This window comes from Lepidothrix coronata, unplaced genomic scaffold (genome assembly GCF_001604755.1).
Source record: "Lepidothrix coronata isolate B3197 unplaced genomic scaffold, Lepidothrix_coronata-1.0 Scaffold272, whole genome shotgun sequence".
NCBI lineage: Eukaryota > Metazoa > Chordata > Aves > Passeriformes > Pipridae > Lepidothrix > Lepidothrix coronata.
In genome coordinates this window covers 707,608-722,811 of record NW_016690452.1, presented here as the reverse complement: position 1 = coordinate 722,811, position 15,204 = coordinate 707,608, and the positions used below count along the sequence as shown (strand labels likewise).

The following is a 15,204-nucleotide window of genomic DNA, read 5'->3' as shown; positions in this document are numbered from 1 at the left end:
AGGTTCAGTGACTGGAGGAAGGACCAGGACCTCTGCAGACACACAGCAGTGCTGGACTCGGTGCTGGGCTGGGACAGACACAGGGCCCCCAGCAGGAGACTCCGGGTCATGTTGGACTGGGCTCAGTGGTGGGATGAGCCCATGCAGGAGATGATTCTTCTCCCCAGGAAACCACGCCAAGGCAAGTGTTCTGGGAATGAGGACTTGAACTGGGAACCAGAAGGCTGTCTTTGACGTGGTACACTGCAGTGGTGTAGGACTGGCACTGCTGGAACCAGAGTGGGAGGTGCCACAGTGGGGCACTTTTTAGCAGTGAAATGGCTAACAGTGGGTTTTTATCCTGCTGCATCCTGGCTCTGTGTTTTTCCTGCAGAGAAAAGTTTGGAACTAGCTGAAAGGGACTTGCCTAAGGCATGGCCACTTGTAAGTGGGTCCTGCTCTGCCAGGTTCTCCCAAGCTCATTGCACTGTGGTGTTACTTCCAGCTTTGCCAACATAAAGCTCTGACGAGCTGTAACAATATCCTTCATCTCAGCATCCTATTTGCAACTGTTCATTAAAAATCAGTGCATGGAGGGACAGGACACAGGGAATGGCTTCCCACTGCCGGAGGGCAGGGTTAGGTGGGATACTGGTAAGAAATCCTTCCCTGTGAGGGTGGGCAGGCCCTGGCACAGGTTGCCCAGAGAAGCTGTGGCTGCCCCATCCCTGGAAGTGTCCAAGGCCAGGCTGGACGGGACTTGGAGCAACCTGGGCTAGTGGGAGGTGTCCCTGCCCACGGGACTAGATGAGCTTTAAGATCCCTTCCAGCCCAAACCATTCCATGATTCCGTAGGTAAAGGAATATCAGTATTTCCCTCAGCAGTGTTTGTGCTGATTTCATCCGTTTGCCTTTTTGAAACACAGAGCTCAAGACATGCAGTCCTGAGGTGCTTTGGATGCACTTGACAGCCCAGCACGATTGGCTGAGTGTTTGTTCTTGGATTGAGGAGTCAGAGCCTGGCCAGGCTCCGTGTGGAGCAGCTGCCTGGCCCCCTCTGACTGCAGACATGGTTGACCAGAACACTCTGTGCAGCAGCTACATGAGACATGAGATCCTCAACAAGCTGGCCAGGTATGTGCCCTTGGTGCTCTGCACTGACTCTCTATCCTGTATGAATAATCAGGATAATCAGATGGGTAGAGAAGGTAATAAAATCTTTGATACATATTAATTTCTATATTGTATTTAGAGCTCTTTTTGGAAACAGCACAAATCCTTTAAAATTTAATTTTAGTCTTGCACTTTCAGTTAACTGAAAATGGGAGAAATCTTCCCTCAGCCCTTGGATCTTTCCCAGTAATTATGTTCCTGATGCCCACTGCAGTGCGAGTGGGAATTCTGAGCACACAGGATTGCCCTCCTCACACCTTGTTGTCTGCAGTGACCTGCAGTAACCACAGTGTTGTTTGAGCACCATCAGACATATTTTGGCACATTGTGTTTTCCTCAGCTGTGAGTTAATCTCTGAGAAGGAAGGGTCTGCTTTAATTTTGAGCTGAAAACACCCTTCAGAACGTGTTGAGAAGCAAACTGCCTGATCAGTCTGTGCTTCCTCTGCTTTCTGACAGAAATGGAATTTTTGTCCGTTCTGAGCTGGAGGATTTTGAGCTCCTGCTCCAAAGACTGTCCTGCCTTGGGGGAGTCCTGCAAAATCCTCACCCTGTCCCAGAATACAGCTCTGCTGGTGGCTTGGACTTCCATGCTCAGTTTGTCCTCCACTGCTTACAGCACAATTTGCAGTACCTGTTATACACCTACCTGGACTATTACAGGTAAGAATGCTTTCCATCCCTCAAATCCCATGTGGGTTTAAAGAATGGAACACAATTTTAACAGTTGTTGGTAAGAGTTTTCCTCAACCCTTCCTGTCTATTGACAAGGACCTCCTGGATCACAGCAGTGTCAGTTAGCAAAATCTGTGGGGCAGTGTGGGAGGTTTTAAACTGTTATTTTGAAGTTTTATTCAGGTTGTCTTAATATTAATTTGTGTGTCAGTCATCAAAGGAAACAATTACAGTTGTAATTAGTATAATGCTATGAGCAATACAATGTAAAATGAGCCAAGACAACTTGCTCTTCATAAACTCAGAATTTAGAGAATTCAGAAACTGTCACTTGAACACAAGGGTGAGTTCATTCTTGATACATTCACAGATTGCTGGTTTCCATCTAAATTAGCATAAGTTGGGATTTGAAGGAGGAAGCAATGTTAGGCATCAGAATTGTGTGAATACTTTGTAATTGATGAATACTTTGCAATTAAAATTTCTGTAACTCCAGTCTAACACTGAAATTATCAAGAAGGTAAAAGTGGACCAGAAAAAAAGCCAGCAAGTCATTTTTTGTTACCTGTCTAATCAATTTTAGTTTGCATAACTCCCAGTCTTTAATGCTGTGTTACACTGGGGCAGAGGGTGGTTACAAATACTGAGTTTTCACTGTGCTGTACATTTATTTCCAGCTTAACCCCTTCAAATTGCCCTATTTTGGATAACAAGGAGCTGCACGAAGCACATCCCTGGTTTGAGTTCCTGGTGCAGTGCCGAGGGGTTGCCAGTAATCCCCGAGGTAGGAATCTCCCTCCAGAGGGGGCTCCTGGTTCTGTTCCAGCTGAGGGCTGGGCACAGCTGGATTAAATCCTCTGCTCTGCTGAAAACCTTCTGTTGACCTTGGCAAATCACTTCCGTGTTCATCACTTCCCCATCTCTAAAGTTTGGGTTATAATTCCTCCTGAAACTGTGCAGGGTTTGATTTTCCTCCTGAAACTGTGCAGAAGGATTTGGAGGCTGTAGATATGTGAGCATTATTTTGTGTGTGATCATCATTACCCCCAATTTTATTATGTTCCCAACAGGTAGATCAGAAGGAGGATTCATAAGAAAATGCACATCTCACTAAAATGGAACGTTTCTCTAGTCCTTCTGGTGCATTTTGACTTCTCTGCCCTTGGATTATATCTCTGCTTTTTCTTGTTATTGTCATTGCAAATCAGTAGAATTTGTGCCCTTAACTCATTGCACATTTTAAACATTTCATCTTTTGCGGAGTCACAGATTAACAAAAGATAGAAATAAGCCCAAGTGAAGCTTTTTTTAGAAAGTGTGCTCAGTGTAGGATAAAGAATTGAACCAACTCAGTGTTTAACTGTGGGGCTCAATCCCAGTCAATCTGTGTAGGCAAAACTGTGGTTTGAAACTGGGGGAAACTTGGTAAAATTCAGATCAGCCTGTCTGTATTTGTAAGTAAATTGAGAAAAATCAGTATTAACAACAAAAGGTAGAAAATTCAGGATTTTTCGTAGTTGGAGAACAGTTGTAATGTGTGATTAATGATTTAATACTGGATTTGCTTGAAACTAAATCTCACTTTTTTTCCTGTTAAGATCCAAGGATGATTTTCCAGGCGAGTCTGGCAAACGCTCAGATCCTGATTCCCAGCAACCAGGCCAGTGTGAGCAGCATCCTGCTGGAGGGCAGGACCCTGCTGGCCCTGGCCACCACCATGTACTGCCCTGGGGGCATTGACCAGGTACTGGGGGGGCACCACATCCCTCAGCAGCTCTTCTGCAACCAGGAGTTCTGCTTTTAATAGAAAAGTGCTCAGTGAGCCACGTGTTGGAACAGAATTTACTGACACAGAGGGTGTTTTGATACACAGCACAGTCACCTGAAACATCAGGTGCTGTTGCAGATGTGTCTGATACAACTTAAAAGCATTTTACAGGAAAAAAAATTATACTTCTCTGTTGTCACTGCATGTCAAATTCCCCTGAGGGAGTTTGGCACATTCAAAAATTGTTCTGTTATTATCTTAGTGCAGTTTCTTCTTAATTAATTAACTTTGCTTCCTTGCAATATAGGTTCTTCAGAATGAAGATACAGAAAAACCCCTAAAGAAAGTTGATCCACAGCTCTTAAAAATGGCCTTGACCCCTTACCCCAAACTCAAGGCTGCTCTCTTTCCCTCCTGTACTGCTCATGGAATTTTGCCACCTGACATCTCTCTCTACCACCTTCTTCAGGTACCAAAGTGCTTTTTGGCAGGAGAAAAGTAAAGAGAAGCTTGTTTCAGCTAAAACCTGGAGGGTGGGGGCCATGTTTCCTTGGAATCCTTAGTTTGGAGCTTAAGTTTATGGCTCCATTCTGAACAGTTTAATTTTAAAGTGGTGTGTAAATGCTGTGAGTCTGCAGCGTTTAACTCGAGCAGCCCTGGAATGTCAGGGAGGGATATTCTTGCAATGTTCAGTGAGAAAGTTGTTTAATGTTGCAGAAATGAAAATATTTAAATTTTGAAATGCTTTCAACAGTATAAGAGAAATAGAACTGAGAGTTAAAGGATGGGAAATTCTTAAGCTGCCTCAATGTATTTTGTTTTTAATTTTTCAGTCATTAGTTCCCTTTGATCCCTTGAAATTATTTGGCTGGCAGTCCACAAACACTCTTGCTGCATCAGGTATGCTCCTTGTCAAGGTTTAGATGCTTTCCTGGCCTAGAAAAAAATACCTTCCAGTGGAATGATTTGGCTGGTAAAGGGACTGAAAAGGCCATTTCTTTCACCAAAAAAATAGTGTCATTTACTAGATTTGTGCTTTAAACTGAAATCCCAGACAAGTTACCTTTTTACATTAAGATCTTCACAGGCAGATTTTTTTCTAAATCTAAGATAGAAAAGCAATGTCTCCTTTTAAAAGCAAGCTGAGGGTGTCAGAAGGGATCCAGAGTTCTGATTTTCCACTGAGAGGTGGAATTTCAGTGGGATTTGGATATGCCGAGGTCTGAACTGGGAGCAGAGGAAAGGGATTTGATTGCCATGTCATGTCTTGTAGCTAGAAGCCATTTTTTGGTGTTTAATTCAACTGTTAGTCAGCTCATGCTGCTGCTGCTGCTCTCCCCAGATGCCCCCAGTGAGCTGCCCCACTTCTCTGACCCCGCGCTGGTGCGCAGGCACGCGGTGCTGGAGAGCCTGGACTTCCTCTGGTACCTGCACCACGGGCGGCCCTCCTTCGCCTTCGGGACGTTCCTGGCGCAGCAGCTGGTGAAGAGCAAAACCCCCAAACAGCTGTAAGTCTCCTCCAGGCTGACAGAGAGTTCTTTAGAAGTTAGAGTCGAGCACGTGGGGGAACGTTGATCCTCCCCGGCAGCAAACGAGTGGTGAGCAGTGAAATTTTGGGTGTCCTGAAGTCTGTTCAGCCCAGCACTGAGTAGGGTAGAAATATCACCTGGGTGGAGGTGATACCTAAATAAAATCTGCACAAGGAAAGCAAGGAATGGGAAGTGTTCCACTTTTATCAAACACGGGTGGGCTCTTCTTTTGGGAACCTGAGCCCCTGGACCACTTTGTAGGGAAAAGATGCCCCTTTTCTTTGACATTTCCAAAGGGTGACACTTCTTTAGTTAAATTAATAAGGCAAAAATGTACTGGAGGTTGATGGAATTAAATTTTCTGACTGAAGCTTCAAAATCAGGTGTTCAAAAGGATACAGCCAGATTACACATCTTCCATGTATTAAATTTACTATTAAGTAAATTCAGAATTGGTAGGAGTTACATCAGAACAAGTCAGTTTTTCTGGAATGCCTGGTTGGTGTGTTAGTCACTGTTTGTTCCTCTTCATCATTTCTGACCAGATGAGTTTCTCTTTTGTTAGGCTTCGTTGTCATACCTACATTTCTTATAAATATGAAATTTTTGCTTTGTAATTACCTTTCACATAAACTTTGTAGATGCTGGTTTGCTTGGGGAATATTCCTGTTGGAAATTGGTTCCAAACCAACGTACAAAACAATGCTTTGTGTTCCTTTTGTCCCAGGATCCAGCAGGCAGGGAAGGAGGCCCATGTTTTAGCCCTGTCCTCCTTTGGAGCCCCTGCAGTCGGAGCAGCCTGTGTGTGTTTTCTGGAGCTGCTGGGCCTCGACAGCCTCAAGCTCAGGGTGGACCTTAAAGTTGCAAACATGATTTTCAGCTACAGAACTAGAAATGAGGAATCTCATCACAGTCAGATCAGAGACTCTTTGGGTAAGGGTGTCTTTTGTCTGGTTTGAAATAGAGTGCTGTGGGTTTTTTGGGAAGAGCAGCAGAGAGGGATGGGAAGATGGTGACTGATGGCTCAGGAATGCAGGAAAAGCATCTAAGGATTTTGTTCTTCTTTTATTCCTGTTTTTTACTAATTTTGAAGGTGCATTTTGAACCTGTCATGTCAAGGCAGGAAGACTTACATAACATATAATAAATCATGGATTCAGGACTGCATTAGGATCTAACAGACAGTCCCACAGCTGCCTAAGGATCTGTAATGTTTAGTGAGGTTCAGCCTAATGTTGTAATAATATAATAGAGAGTTAAACAAAGTCTGTTACCAAATCTCTTTTCTCTTTCATGTTTGAAAACTGTATTACAGCAATGAAATTGGGTGTTCAAAGCTGTAGGGAAATTTAATTTATCCTGGGGATAATTTTAGTTGAATTCCTCACTCCAGGTCCACAGGTGTCGTTACAACTAGGAAATCACTGGAGCTTTTGAAAATACTGCCCTTACTCAGATCCCAAATAGCATCTCAGCAGTAGTAATATGTTCTTTTAAACAGTTGAAAAGTTAACAAAATTGGCTGATGGTGAAAAAGCAGCAGCAGCAGCAGTTCTTCCCTCCTTGGAAGAAGCCTTCTGGGATGCAGTTGAGCATCAGGGAATAAAGAGGTGAGAACAGCGTGATTTAGAGGGTTGTGCTGGGTGAGCACTGAATTTTGCCATTTGATAATATTTAAGACACAAGACAGGGCAGTGTCCCTGCCTGGGTGGGTGGGAATGTCCTCGGGGTGCAGTGTGGAAACTCCCCAGGGGAGTGTGACCCAGTCTGTAGGGAAGTCCCTGGGAGTGCTGGTGCTGCCCTTTGCAGCCAGCGGGTCTCACACAGGGTCAGTTTGTACAGGAACACCTGGGATAAATATTCCAGTTTATTACAGCTGAAGCTCTCTGAATTCCATGCAGGACATGCAGTGAGTCCAGGAGGCAGTGGGCCCTGGTGATGCAGTTCTGCAAACTGCACAGCCTCGGGCTGAGCACGTCCTACCTGCGGGAGTGCGCCCGGGCCAGCGACTGGCTGCAGTTCCTGCTGCAGAGCCACCTGCACGGCCACCAGCCTGGGGAGGTGAGCTGGGCCCCAGGGGAGGGTCAGGCAGCTCCTGCACAGGAGAGCAGCAGTATGGAGACACACTCAGCAGCTGCAGGGATTTAGCTCTTGGATGTCAATCCCCCTGGCTGTGACAGCCCTTCCCCTGCAGCCACACTTCCCAGCTTGGCTGCTCCTCTCTCCTCTTGGTGTGTGAAAAGCTGACACAAGGAAAGGGAATTTGCTGCAGAGGGAACTTGCTTCAGCAGATCCAGTAACATGGGTCTGAGAGCATGGAAGTGAGCTATGAAAGGAAAAAAATTAGAAAAAGCCCCCTTGTTGGAAAAATCATTTGTGATTGTATTAATCACCATGGAGACAATTTTCAGAGAGGAGTTGTTTGAGTGTCTCTTTGACGTGAATTGGACATTTGTCAAGAAGGGATTTAATTTTCATTTTTAATTTAGTTAGAATTATTACGTGCTCATACTGATTGTAAATTTAATTTAAAATCATTTAGTTAGTGCTTTGTTTTTATTGGAGAATTGCGAGATGTTCAGTGGAAGCTTTAATAAAGCCACTCGTCTTTCCTTTCAAAACTCAAATTGATTTTTGTGTTAAGATACTTAAACTTTTGCAAATCCAAATCTTCCATTTTCGGTGTTGAACATGATTTAAAAATTTAATGAAATATTAACAATACATAAAAGCAATTTGGGAAATGTGCAGAAGCTAACTGTAAAATTCCAGGTAAGACAATACTTAGGAGGTCTGGGGTTTTAACTTGGATCTCTTTGTTGTTGTCTGGAAAAGAAAAATAGATAATCATGCAAAAGCACCTCACCAGAGGCTTTTCATGCTCTGTTGTGGGCAGTACAAGAGACATGGCTGAACTGAGTGTCTCTAGGAGGCATTTTAGTTTCACAGAACAGGATGGACTTCAATATTTTATTAGAATCATTCACAGCTACAGAACCCTTTTTCCTCTCTGCGTCTCTGAAATTGTTCTAAAAAGCTGAATTTGTAGAATGTTTTAAAAAGCTGGATTTGAAGAATGTTTTGTTTGTCTTTGTGTATTTAATGCTTCAGTCTTCCTTCCCCCTCCCTCTCTGTGGATCTCACTGCAGAGGTGGGTTTGGTTGTGTTTTCCCAGGTCATTTCCATCCTTCAGGATTTCCCTCCCCCCTTACAAGATCACCTGGTGCTGGCCCTGGGGAAGTTCCTGTGTCCTGAGGGCAGAGCTGTGGCCCCAGGCAGAGCTGCAGAGAGTCTGTTCCAGGTGCTGCTGCAGTGCCAGGGGAGCCCCAGCCCCTGCCAGCACCTCCTGGCTGCAGGGCTGAGGGCACAGGCCCCTGTGCTCAGTGTGCTGGCTGCCTGTGTCCCTGTGAGTACCCATGGAGTCGCTGTCCTGCAGAAATGAGCAGTGAGAACTGAGGGCTGGGCACAGTTCTGGGCAGTGGTAGACGAGCAGTTGCATTAAAAGCTGCTTTTTTCTGGTTTTGTAGTGATTGTGAATAGTATGACACGTTTCACCAAGTGATTTCTAATGAGGTGATATATAAACCCAGCACTTTTGGCATTCCCAGGATGCAGACATCATTCCCTGCCTCTGTGTTTGGATCATCACCTCTGTGGATGTTGCCACCAGAGCTGAGGCAACAAAGCACATCCAGAGCTCAGCAGAAAACCACCAGTGGGACCTGCAGGACCTCTCAGTTATCTGGAAAGTCTTCTTAAGGAAGCAGAAAAGTAAAACACTTCTAAATGGCTTCCAGCTGTTTTTGAAGGTGAGGGAGTGTGTTTCTGGGGGTGTATTTGGGTGTTTCTCAAACCATCTGGGGGAGGAAGTGGCCTGTAAATCCCCCTCTGGGATAACCTGGGTTATCCACTGGAATCCCAGTCAAGGAAGAAAATCTTGGAATGGAAATTCTTCCAAGTACCACAGATTTGCAGATCAATTTTGCCTACAATTTTAATACATTAGAGCTTTACTATTTTGGTACTAAGGAAGACAAATTCTACATTTATTGAGGTACTTTTAGAAAATAATTATAACCTGGTTTTGTGTCCTAAAGGATTCCCCTTTACTGCACATCCTGGAGATGTATGAACTGTGTATGAACTGGAAAAAGTACAATGAAGCTAAAACCAAACTGGACAAGTTTCAGGAAAGTCTCTCAAAGGTAAGGAAATTAATTTTCTCTGAATGTCACTGCCTGGGTCTGCCTTTATTGGAAGTGAGGGGCATCCAGTGTCACATGTGAGAGTAGTGGAAAGGGGTGTGCATGGAGTGACTGGAAAGCAGCAGGTTTCAGCACATTCTTTTCATTGCTGACAGTTGAAAAAATGTTTTTGACAAAACACACAATTCATTTTCCTGAATGATTTTGATTTAAATTGCCGTGGGCAGAGTGAAATACAATGTCACCCTCCTGGTGTGAGCAGGAGGGTTGGCACTGACTACTGCTGGTAAATTGAATTACTTGTAGTGAGTAGGGAATAATTCAAATAATTGAATTATTTGTGGGATATTCTCTATTCTCTGTTGGCCAGGGCAAGTCAATACTGAACTGATAAACCAGTGACTTACAGGGAATACCTCTTGAAAGGTTCAGAAAAGTCCATGGTATTGCTGCAGTTCTGGTATTGGAAGGTGACTCAGGGATCTGAATTTCACACTTGACCAAACCCTGGTGGAGCAGTTGGTTTAGGAGGACCAGAGGTTTCACCCCCTGTTCCTTGTCTGTCACAGACAGATGTTTTCACAAATCAGTTCTTCCCTTTCCTGCACAATTTTCTAGTTTCCTGAATATGTTGGTGACAAACATTCCATGTCATTTGTGGTTTTCCCTCCTGGAATTCAGGCCCAGGCCAGCTCTGAGCTCTGACCCTAACCCTTTCCCTTCATAAGCAGATGTCTGTAAAGGATCCAGCAGTGATAGGGATTATTTACCCAGCAATTTATTTAATCTGTCCCTTTCTGATCCTTCTTTTCTCTCTTCCTTGAGCATCAGGAGTCCCTGGTGGTCACCCTGCTGTAAAAGTCACTATTTTCAGATCAGACATACATCAGTAATGGATCAGTGCTCCCTTGGGAATGGCAGGTCATTGTTCCCTAAGGAGGCAGATCTGGTACACCTTCCTTTCCCAGTGCCATTCCCACCAAAGTGCAGAATATATTTGTAATAAACCCCAGCACTTAAAAATCTTTACCTGCACAGCTCAAAACAGAAGAACCAGCAGCCCCCCAGTTCCCTGTGCCATGGCTGGAGTCACAGGCACTGTTCCTTCTGGAGCTGATGATGCAGCAGTGCAGGACGGACCATGAGCTGGGAAAGCTCCTGCAGCTCTTTGCTGCGGCAGAAAATCTCCTCCTGGATGGTAAATACACGTTCCCCTGTGAATCCTTTGCCCTCTGGCAGGGCTGGACACTGAGGGCAGCAGCAGAGTTCCCTCAGGTTTGAAACCAGCTGCCTTTTGTTGTTTATCCTCTCAAACCAGGCCCTTACGTGAAGAAACTCTGTGCCCTCAGTGAGAGCCTGAAGGATTCCTCCATATCCATGAACCGCTCCATCCTGGCGAGCTGCAGCCTGGAGACATTCCAGAGGGAGTGCAGGGCCATCCTGGAGCAGCTGCAGGAGAAGGGGATGTTCTGCCTGGCCCGGGAGGTCGCGGCGCTGGCCGAGCTGCCGGTGGACAGCGTGGTCACACAGGAGGTACAGTGCAGTCCAGTGGTGATGGGCACCTTCATCCTCCTGGGGCTGCCAGGGGCGAGGATGCAACCTCTCATCCCTCCTGAAACACAGACCTTCCTTTAAATCACTTTTTATTTTAAGTGCAAGAGCACAAAACTTGTTGACTGTAAGTGCTGAGCTGCAAAGGGCAGTACAACTGTCCTTCCTCCTCACCATTATTTACTTGCTGTGCAATCAGTGTTATTTTTGGGAGAAAAATAGATGGATTTGCCCATCCCTGCCCACAGCAGAGGGTGGAATGAGATGATATTTAAGGTCCCTTCCACCTCAAACTGTTCTGGAATTCTGTGACTTGTTGCATATTGAGACACTTGCCCAAATTCTGTGTTTCAATGTGAGTTTTCTTCCTTGGAAACAGGATTGTTTAAAACCTCTCTGAATTTTACAGGTTCTGAGAGATCTGCATCATTTAAGAGAGGTTGGACAGTGGCATCAAACCCAGACCAGAGCTGAGTTCTGGAAGAAGTGCAACGACACCTTCCTGAAACATTCCATCTCCAGCCAAGCCGCAGCCGGTTTTTTCCTCGATCAGGCAAACTCGGTGTTGGAATCCTCAGGGGAGGAGGGGGTACCCAGCATTATGGAGAGACACCTGCTGCTCACCCTGGCTGGCCACTGGCTGACCAAGGATGCCTCGGTGTCCCTGCAGCAGCTGGAAGAAGTGGAGAAGCAGATGTGGATCTGTCGGATCGCACGGGAAATGTCCCAGGCCCAGGGCTTGGAGCAGTCCCCGTGTCCCTCTCCTGCCGTGGCCAGCAGGGACCTGTCCTTTGACAGCCTGGCCAGGGAGTTCTCCTTCTCCAGGCTGCCCGCTCTGAACTCTCCCCAGTCCCTGGAGCTGGGGGCGGTGGCTCTGGAGCCCCGGCAGGCCCCGGCTGGCGCGGAGGAGGCGGCGCTGTGGGGGCTGGTGGGGGCCCTGCTGGACGAGGGCAGCGTGCACGAGGCCAGCAGGGTCTGCAGGTACTTCCAGTGCTGCCACAGGGACCTGGCCCTGGTGCTGCACTGCAGGGCCCTGGCCTCGGGGCAGGCTGGGCTGGACGAGCTGCACCCCGACATTCAGGCTCTGCTGGCGGAGCACAGACACAGCCCGAGCGCGGCCGAGGCACCCCGGGAGGGCAGAGCCCCAGGCTGTGAGTACCTCCTTCCCTCAGCCCTGCACTGCTCATCCCCTCCTGACCTGCCACTGGCTTCTTCCTCCCTCGGTACACTGCTCATTTCCCCCAGGTTTCTGCAGGAAATAGGTGTTTGTGACAGTGGTTTCTCTTCTTGGCTCATAAATCCTGGAAGGAATTGTGGAAGGAATTTGAAGCTTTGCAGTGCTCGTTGCCTCTGTGTGCTTCAGACAGGGTGTTTCTGTGTGCAGCTTCCATGGTCCCTGAACCTTTCATTTCAGTTCCCAGTAGTGGTAAAGCAGCACTGAAACTTCATCTCTGTTCCTGCTTTTGGAATACACATCTAGGAAATATTTCTTTTTCTGGAGCTGAAAACAGGGATATTCTTCAAGTAATAGGTTTCTCTGACTTCTTTGTGCATTATAAAGGGTTTAGTATTTATTAATAGCAAGGCTAAGGCTGAGAGTGTTTATTTATAAAGTTCTCTGCATGTTTATGAAGCCTGAGTGAGAAACTGTCAGCTGGAACTAACACTGACATGTGCAAAGCTGAATAGACATGGAGTCAGTGAATCCTAAGCCATCAGAAAGTCTGCTGAACCCTTATATAATCTTATGCCTAGGAATTTTATATCTGAGATATTAGTGTGCATATTTTGGCTTATTTGTGTTCTGTCATATTGTTTGTACCCTAAAACCTTATGGTTCCTTTTTTTTTTTGTTTCCAGCCTCCAGCTTAGAAGACTGGACACACCTGGTGGCTGCCTGTCCAGCAGATGAGGTGGTGGCCAGTCTGAAGGCTCTCACAGAGGAGTGTGTGCACGGCAGGAACTACTGCAGGCAGGTCCTGTGCCTGTATGAGCTCTCCAAGGTACCACCCTGGGCACACGGGCTGTGTGTGTCAGCCTGGGCTGCAGCTCTGGGCAGGAGGGGTAAAGGGGGTGAAGGAAGCTCAGAAGCTGCAGAGGGTGAAGTTACTGACCCTTTGTGTGGAAAAAGGCTGATGCTCCCTGGGCACGAGGGGCTGAAAGGGGCTCTGCTCCCAGCTCCCCAGGCCCTGCCCTGACCCCACTGAGCCCCAGTTCAGCCTGGGGCTCTCTGCTGTGCCCTTTTGATGACCTTCCCAGCACATGCTGCTGCCCCAGCACTTTGCCTCAGGCCCTTGCTGGGAGCTGTCCCCCCGAATCCCCCAGACTGGAGCACAGAGGGCAGCAGCTCCCTTGGGGTTTAGCACAGAGTGCAGTGCAGGGGCAACCTTTCCCCAGGGCCTGCAGTGGCTCAGCAGTCCCACGTGCTCTGACCAGGCAGGGAAAATATTGGCATCATCCTTGTCACAGAGGTTCTTAGATTTTCCTACAGAATTTTTCATGCCTTGAATATTCAGAGTGAACACTTCAGGTTTGAGCTGCTAAGAAGAATTAGTCATGTGGCTGCCTTGTTCCCTGTTATCCCATCCATATCCTTCTGGCCTGTACCTGGATGTCCACACTTTTGAATTAAGGGTCAATCAACGTGTTTCTGAGATATATTTTTTGATTAATTTGTAATTTGGTGAAGCTATGATGTTACAGCAGAGCCTCACCCAGAGCCTCACCCACTGCCCTTCCAAATGTGAAATCTAGTTTCTCTCTTTCACTGGGAGTTTGTGGTATGTAGAGGAGAGGAAAAGGAGACTCATAAGTAGAACACAATTCCTTGTTTGGGAGGAAATATTGTTAAGCTGTTAAGGTTTATATTTGGTTCAAGAAATCCCCTCTGTCCCTGGCGACAGCTCGGGGAGTGCGGGACTGCACATCCTGCCTGGAGAAGGTGGTCAGGACGATGTCCTGCAGGTCAGGGATGTTCTGGGCTGGGATGTCCTGAGTGCCCCTGTGTCTCCCAGGAACTGAGCTGCTCCTTCAGCGAGATGTCGGCGCAGGCCCCCGAGCAGGTGCTGCGGGCCATCCTGGCGGGGCGCGGGCCGGAGCGGGGCCGCAGGGCACAGGCCTTCATCGCCTGCCAGGGGCTGCAGCCCGGGGCTGTGGCACAGCTGCTGGCAGAGCAGATCACCCAGGAGCTGCTGGCACCCGCAGAGGGCAAAGGTGGGAATGGCCTCGGCCTCGGACTGTAGCGGGTTTGTCTCTGAGTGTGGTGTTTGTGTGTGAAGAACAGCCCTTGCTCTCGAGTTCCTGGAGTGCTAATTACAGTCAGTTTGGGCAGCCCTTGGGGAAGGTTTTATACAAATGTTAGTTTATTGTTGTTTTGTGTACACGGTGGTGTTGCAGTAAAGGTTTTATTTTTCGTGAATGTGAATTTAATATTTTTTAAAAAAAGGCCAGAGGGTTTTTACCTTTCTTTTCTTTTACTTTGTGAAATGAGAAATACAGCAATGTGGTTGTTCAGTAGGATTTCATTCAGTTGAACTGGCAAAGAAATGACATCAAAAGTGTCTTTAGGATTGTAGTCCCAAGTCCTCAGTCAGTCTGGATGGAGTCAGATTGGTTTGTTTGGGATTTTTTTGTTAATAATAAAAAATAAGAATTGTTCTATCCTGAACAGTCAGCAGCAGTGACGTGATTCTCTCTGGCCACAGGACAGAAGCAGGTTCTGAACCCTGCAGTGGAGAGCCAGGCATTCCTGGAGCTTGCCAAGCTGTGCCAGGATCACACCTTGGTTGGCATGAAGTTACTGGATAAAATTGCCTCTGTCCCACGTGGGGAACTGTCATGCAGTGAGTAAATGGCAAATCATACTTGGTGTAACCAGGGTGGCATTGTGTGCTTTAAAATCACAGCACAAAGAGGAGAAGCAATGCTGAGGGAGATCTTCATTACTCATCTCAAATCTGATATTAAATTTAATTTGATATTAAAGTAATCGAGGTGAGTATGTGCGCAGTAGATCAGTGTGTCATTTAAGTGTCACATCACATTAAGTGACCTGAAATTTTGAAGGAGGATGTTGTGACTTTCTTCATATTAATCAGAGTTAGAAATGGAATGGTTTTTCAAACCCAGATGCAAAACTTGTGGCCTTCCTTTTCCCAGTGCAGAGCTGGCAGGTGGTGGGGTGCTGATGTATTTATCTGTTAGTCAGCTTTTAGTGGAGGAGCTTGGAAGTTTTGTGTGTGTGAAATAAAATAATGTTTCAGAAAATGATCCAAAACCCCCAGACTTTCCCCCAGACTGAATGAACACTCTTAGGGAAACTGTTA

At 46.5% G+C, this 15,204-nt stretch overlaps 1 protein-coding gene across 3 annotated transcripts in view; it reads left to right on the top strand.

Annotated features, from left to right (window-relative positions):
* The window catches only part of SPG11 (spastic paraplegia 11 (autosomal recessive)), a 29,245-nt gene that overhangs the window by 9,150 nt on the left and 4,891 nt on the right, over nucleotides 1–15,204 (top strand). For all 3 annotated transcript variants that reach the window (XR_001878289.1, XM_017836204.1, XM_017836205.1), the window contains 20 exons: nucleotides 3–181; nucleotides 906–1,113; nucleotides 1,611–1,814; nucleotides 2,504–2,610; nucleotides 3,425–3,570; nucleotides 3,902–4,063; nucleotides 4,428–4,494; nucleotides 4,937–5,102; nucleotides 5,851–6,056; nucleotides 6,625–6,733; nucleotides 7,025–7,184; nucleotides 8,299–8,529; nucleotides 8,732–8,932; nucleotides 9,221–9,328; nucleotides 10,367–10,526; nucleotides 10,647–10,861; nucleotides 11,289–12,030; nucleotides 12,740–12,882; nucleotides 13,894–14,092; nucleotides 14,584–14,721. Coding sequence is in view for 2 of the 3 variants with exons in the window: in XM_017836204.1 (XP_017691693.1) it covers nucleotides 3–181; nucleotides 906–1,113; nucleotides 1,611–1,814; nucleotides 2,504–2,610; nucleotides 3,425–3,570; nucleotides 3,902–4,063; nucleotides 4,428–4,494; nucleotides 4,937–5,102; nucleotides 5,851–6,056; nucleotides 6,625–6,733; nucleotides 7,025–7,184; nucleotides 8,299–8,529; nucleotides 8,732–8,932; nucleotides 9,221–9,328; nucleotides 10,367–10,526; nucleotides 10,647–10,861; nucleotides 11,289–12,030; nucleotides 12,740–12,882; nucleotides 13,894–14,092; nucleotides 14,584–14,721 (3,851 nt within the window). In the remaining variant the exon portion in view is untranslated. The remainder of the gene's footprint in view (nucleotides 1–2; nucleotides 182–905; nucleotides 1,114–1,610; nucleotides 1,815–2,503; nucleotides 2,611–3,424; nucleotides 3,571–3,901; nucleotides 4,064–4,427; nucleotides 4,495–4,936; nucleotides 5,103–5,850; nucleotides 6,057–6,624; nucleotides 6,734–7,024; nucleotides 7,185–8,298; nucleotides 8,530–8,731; nucleotides 8,933–9,220; nucleotides 9,329–10,366; nucleotides 10,527–10,646; nucleotides 10,862–11,288; nucleotides 12,031–12,739; nucleotides 12,883–13,893; nucleotides 14,093–14,583; nucleotides 14,722–15,204) is intronic.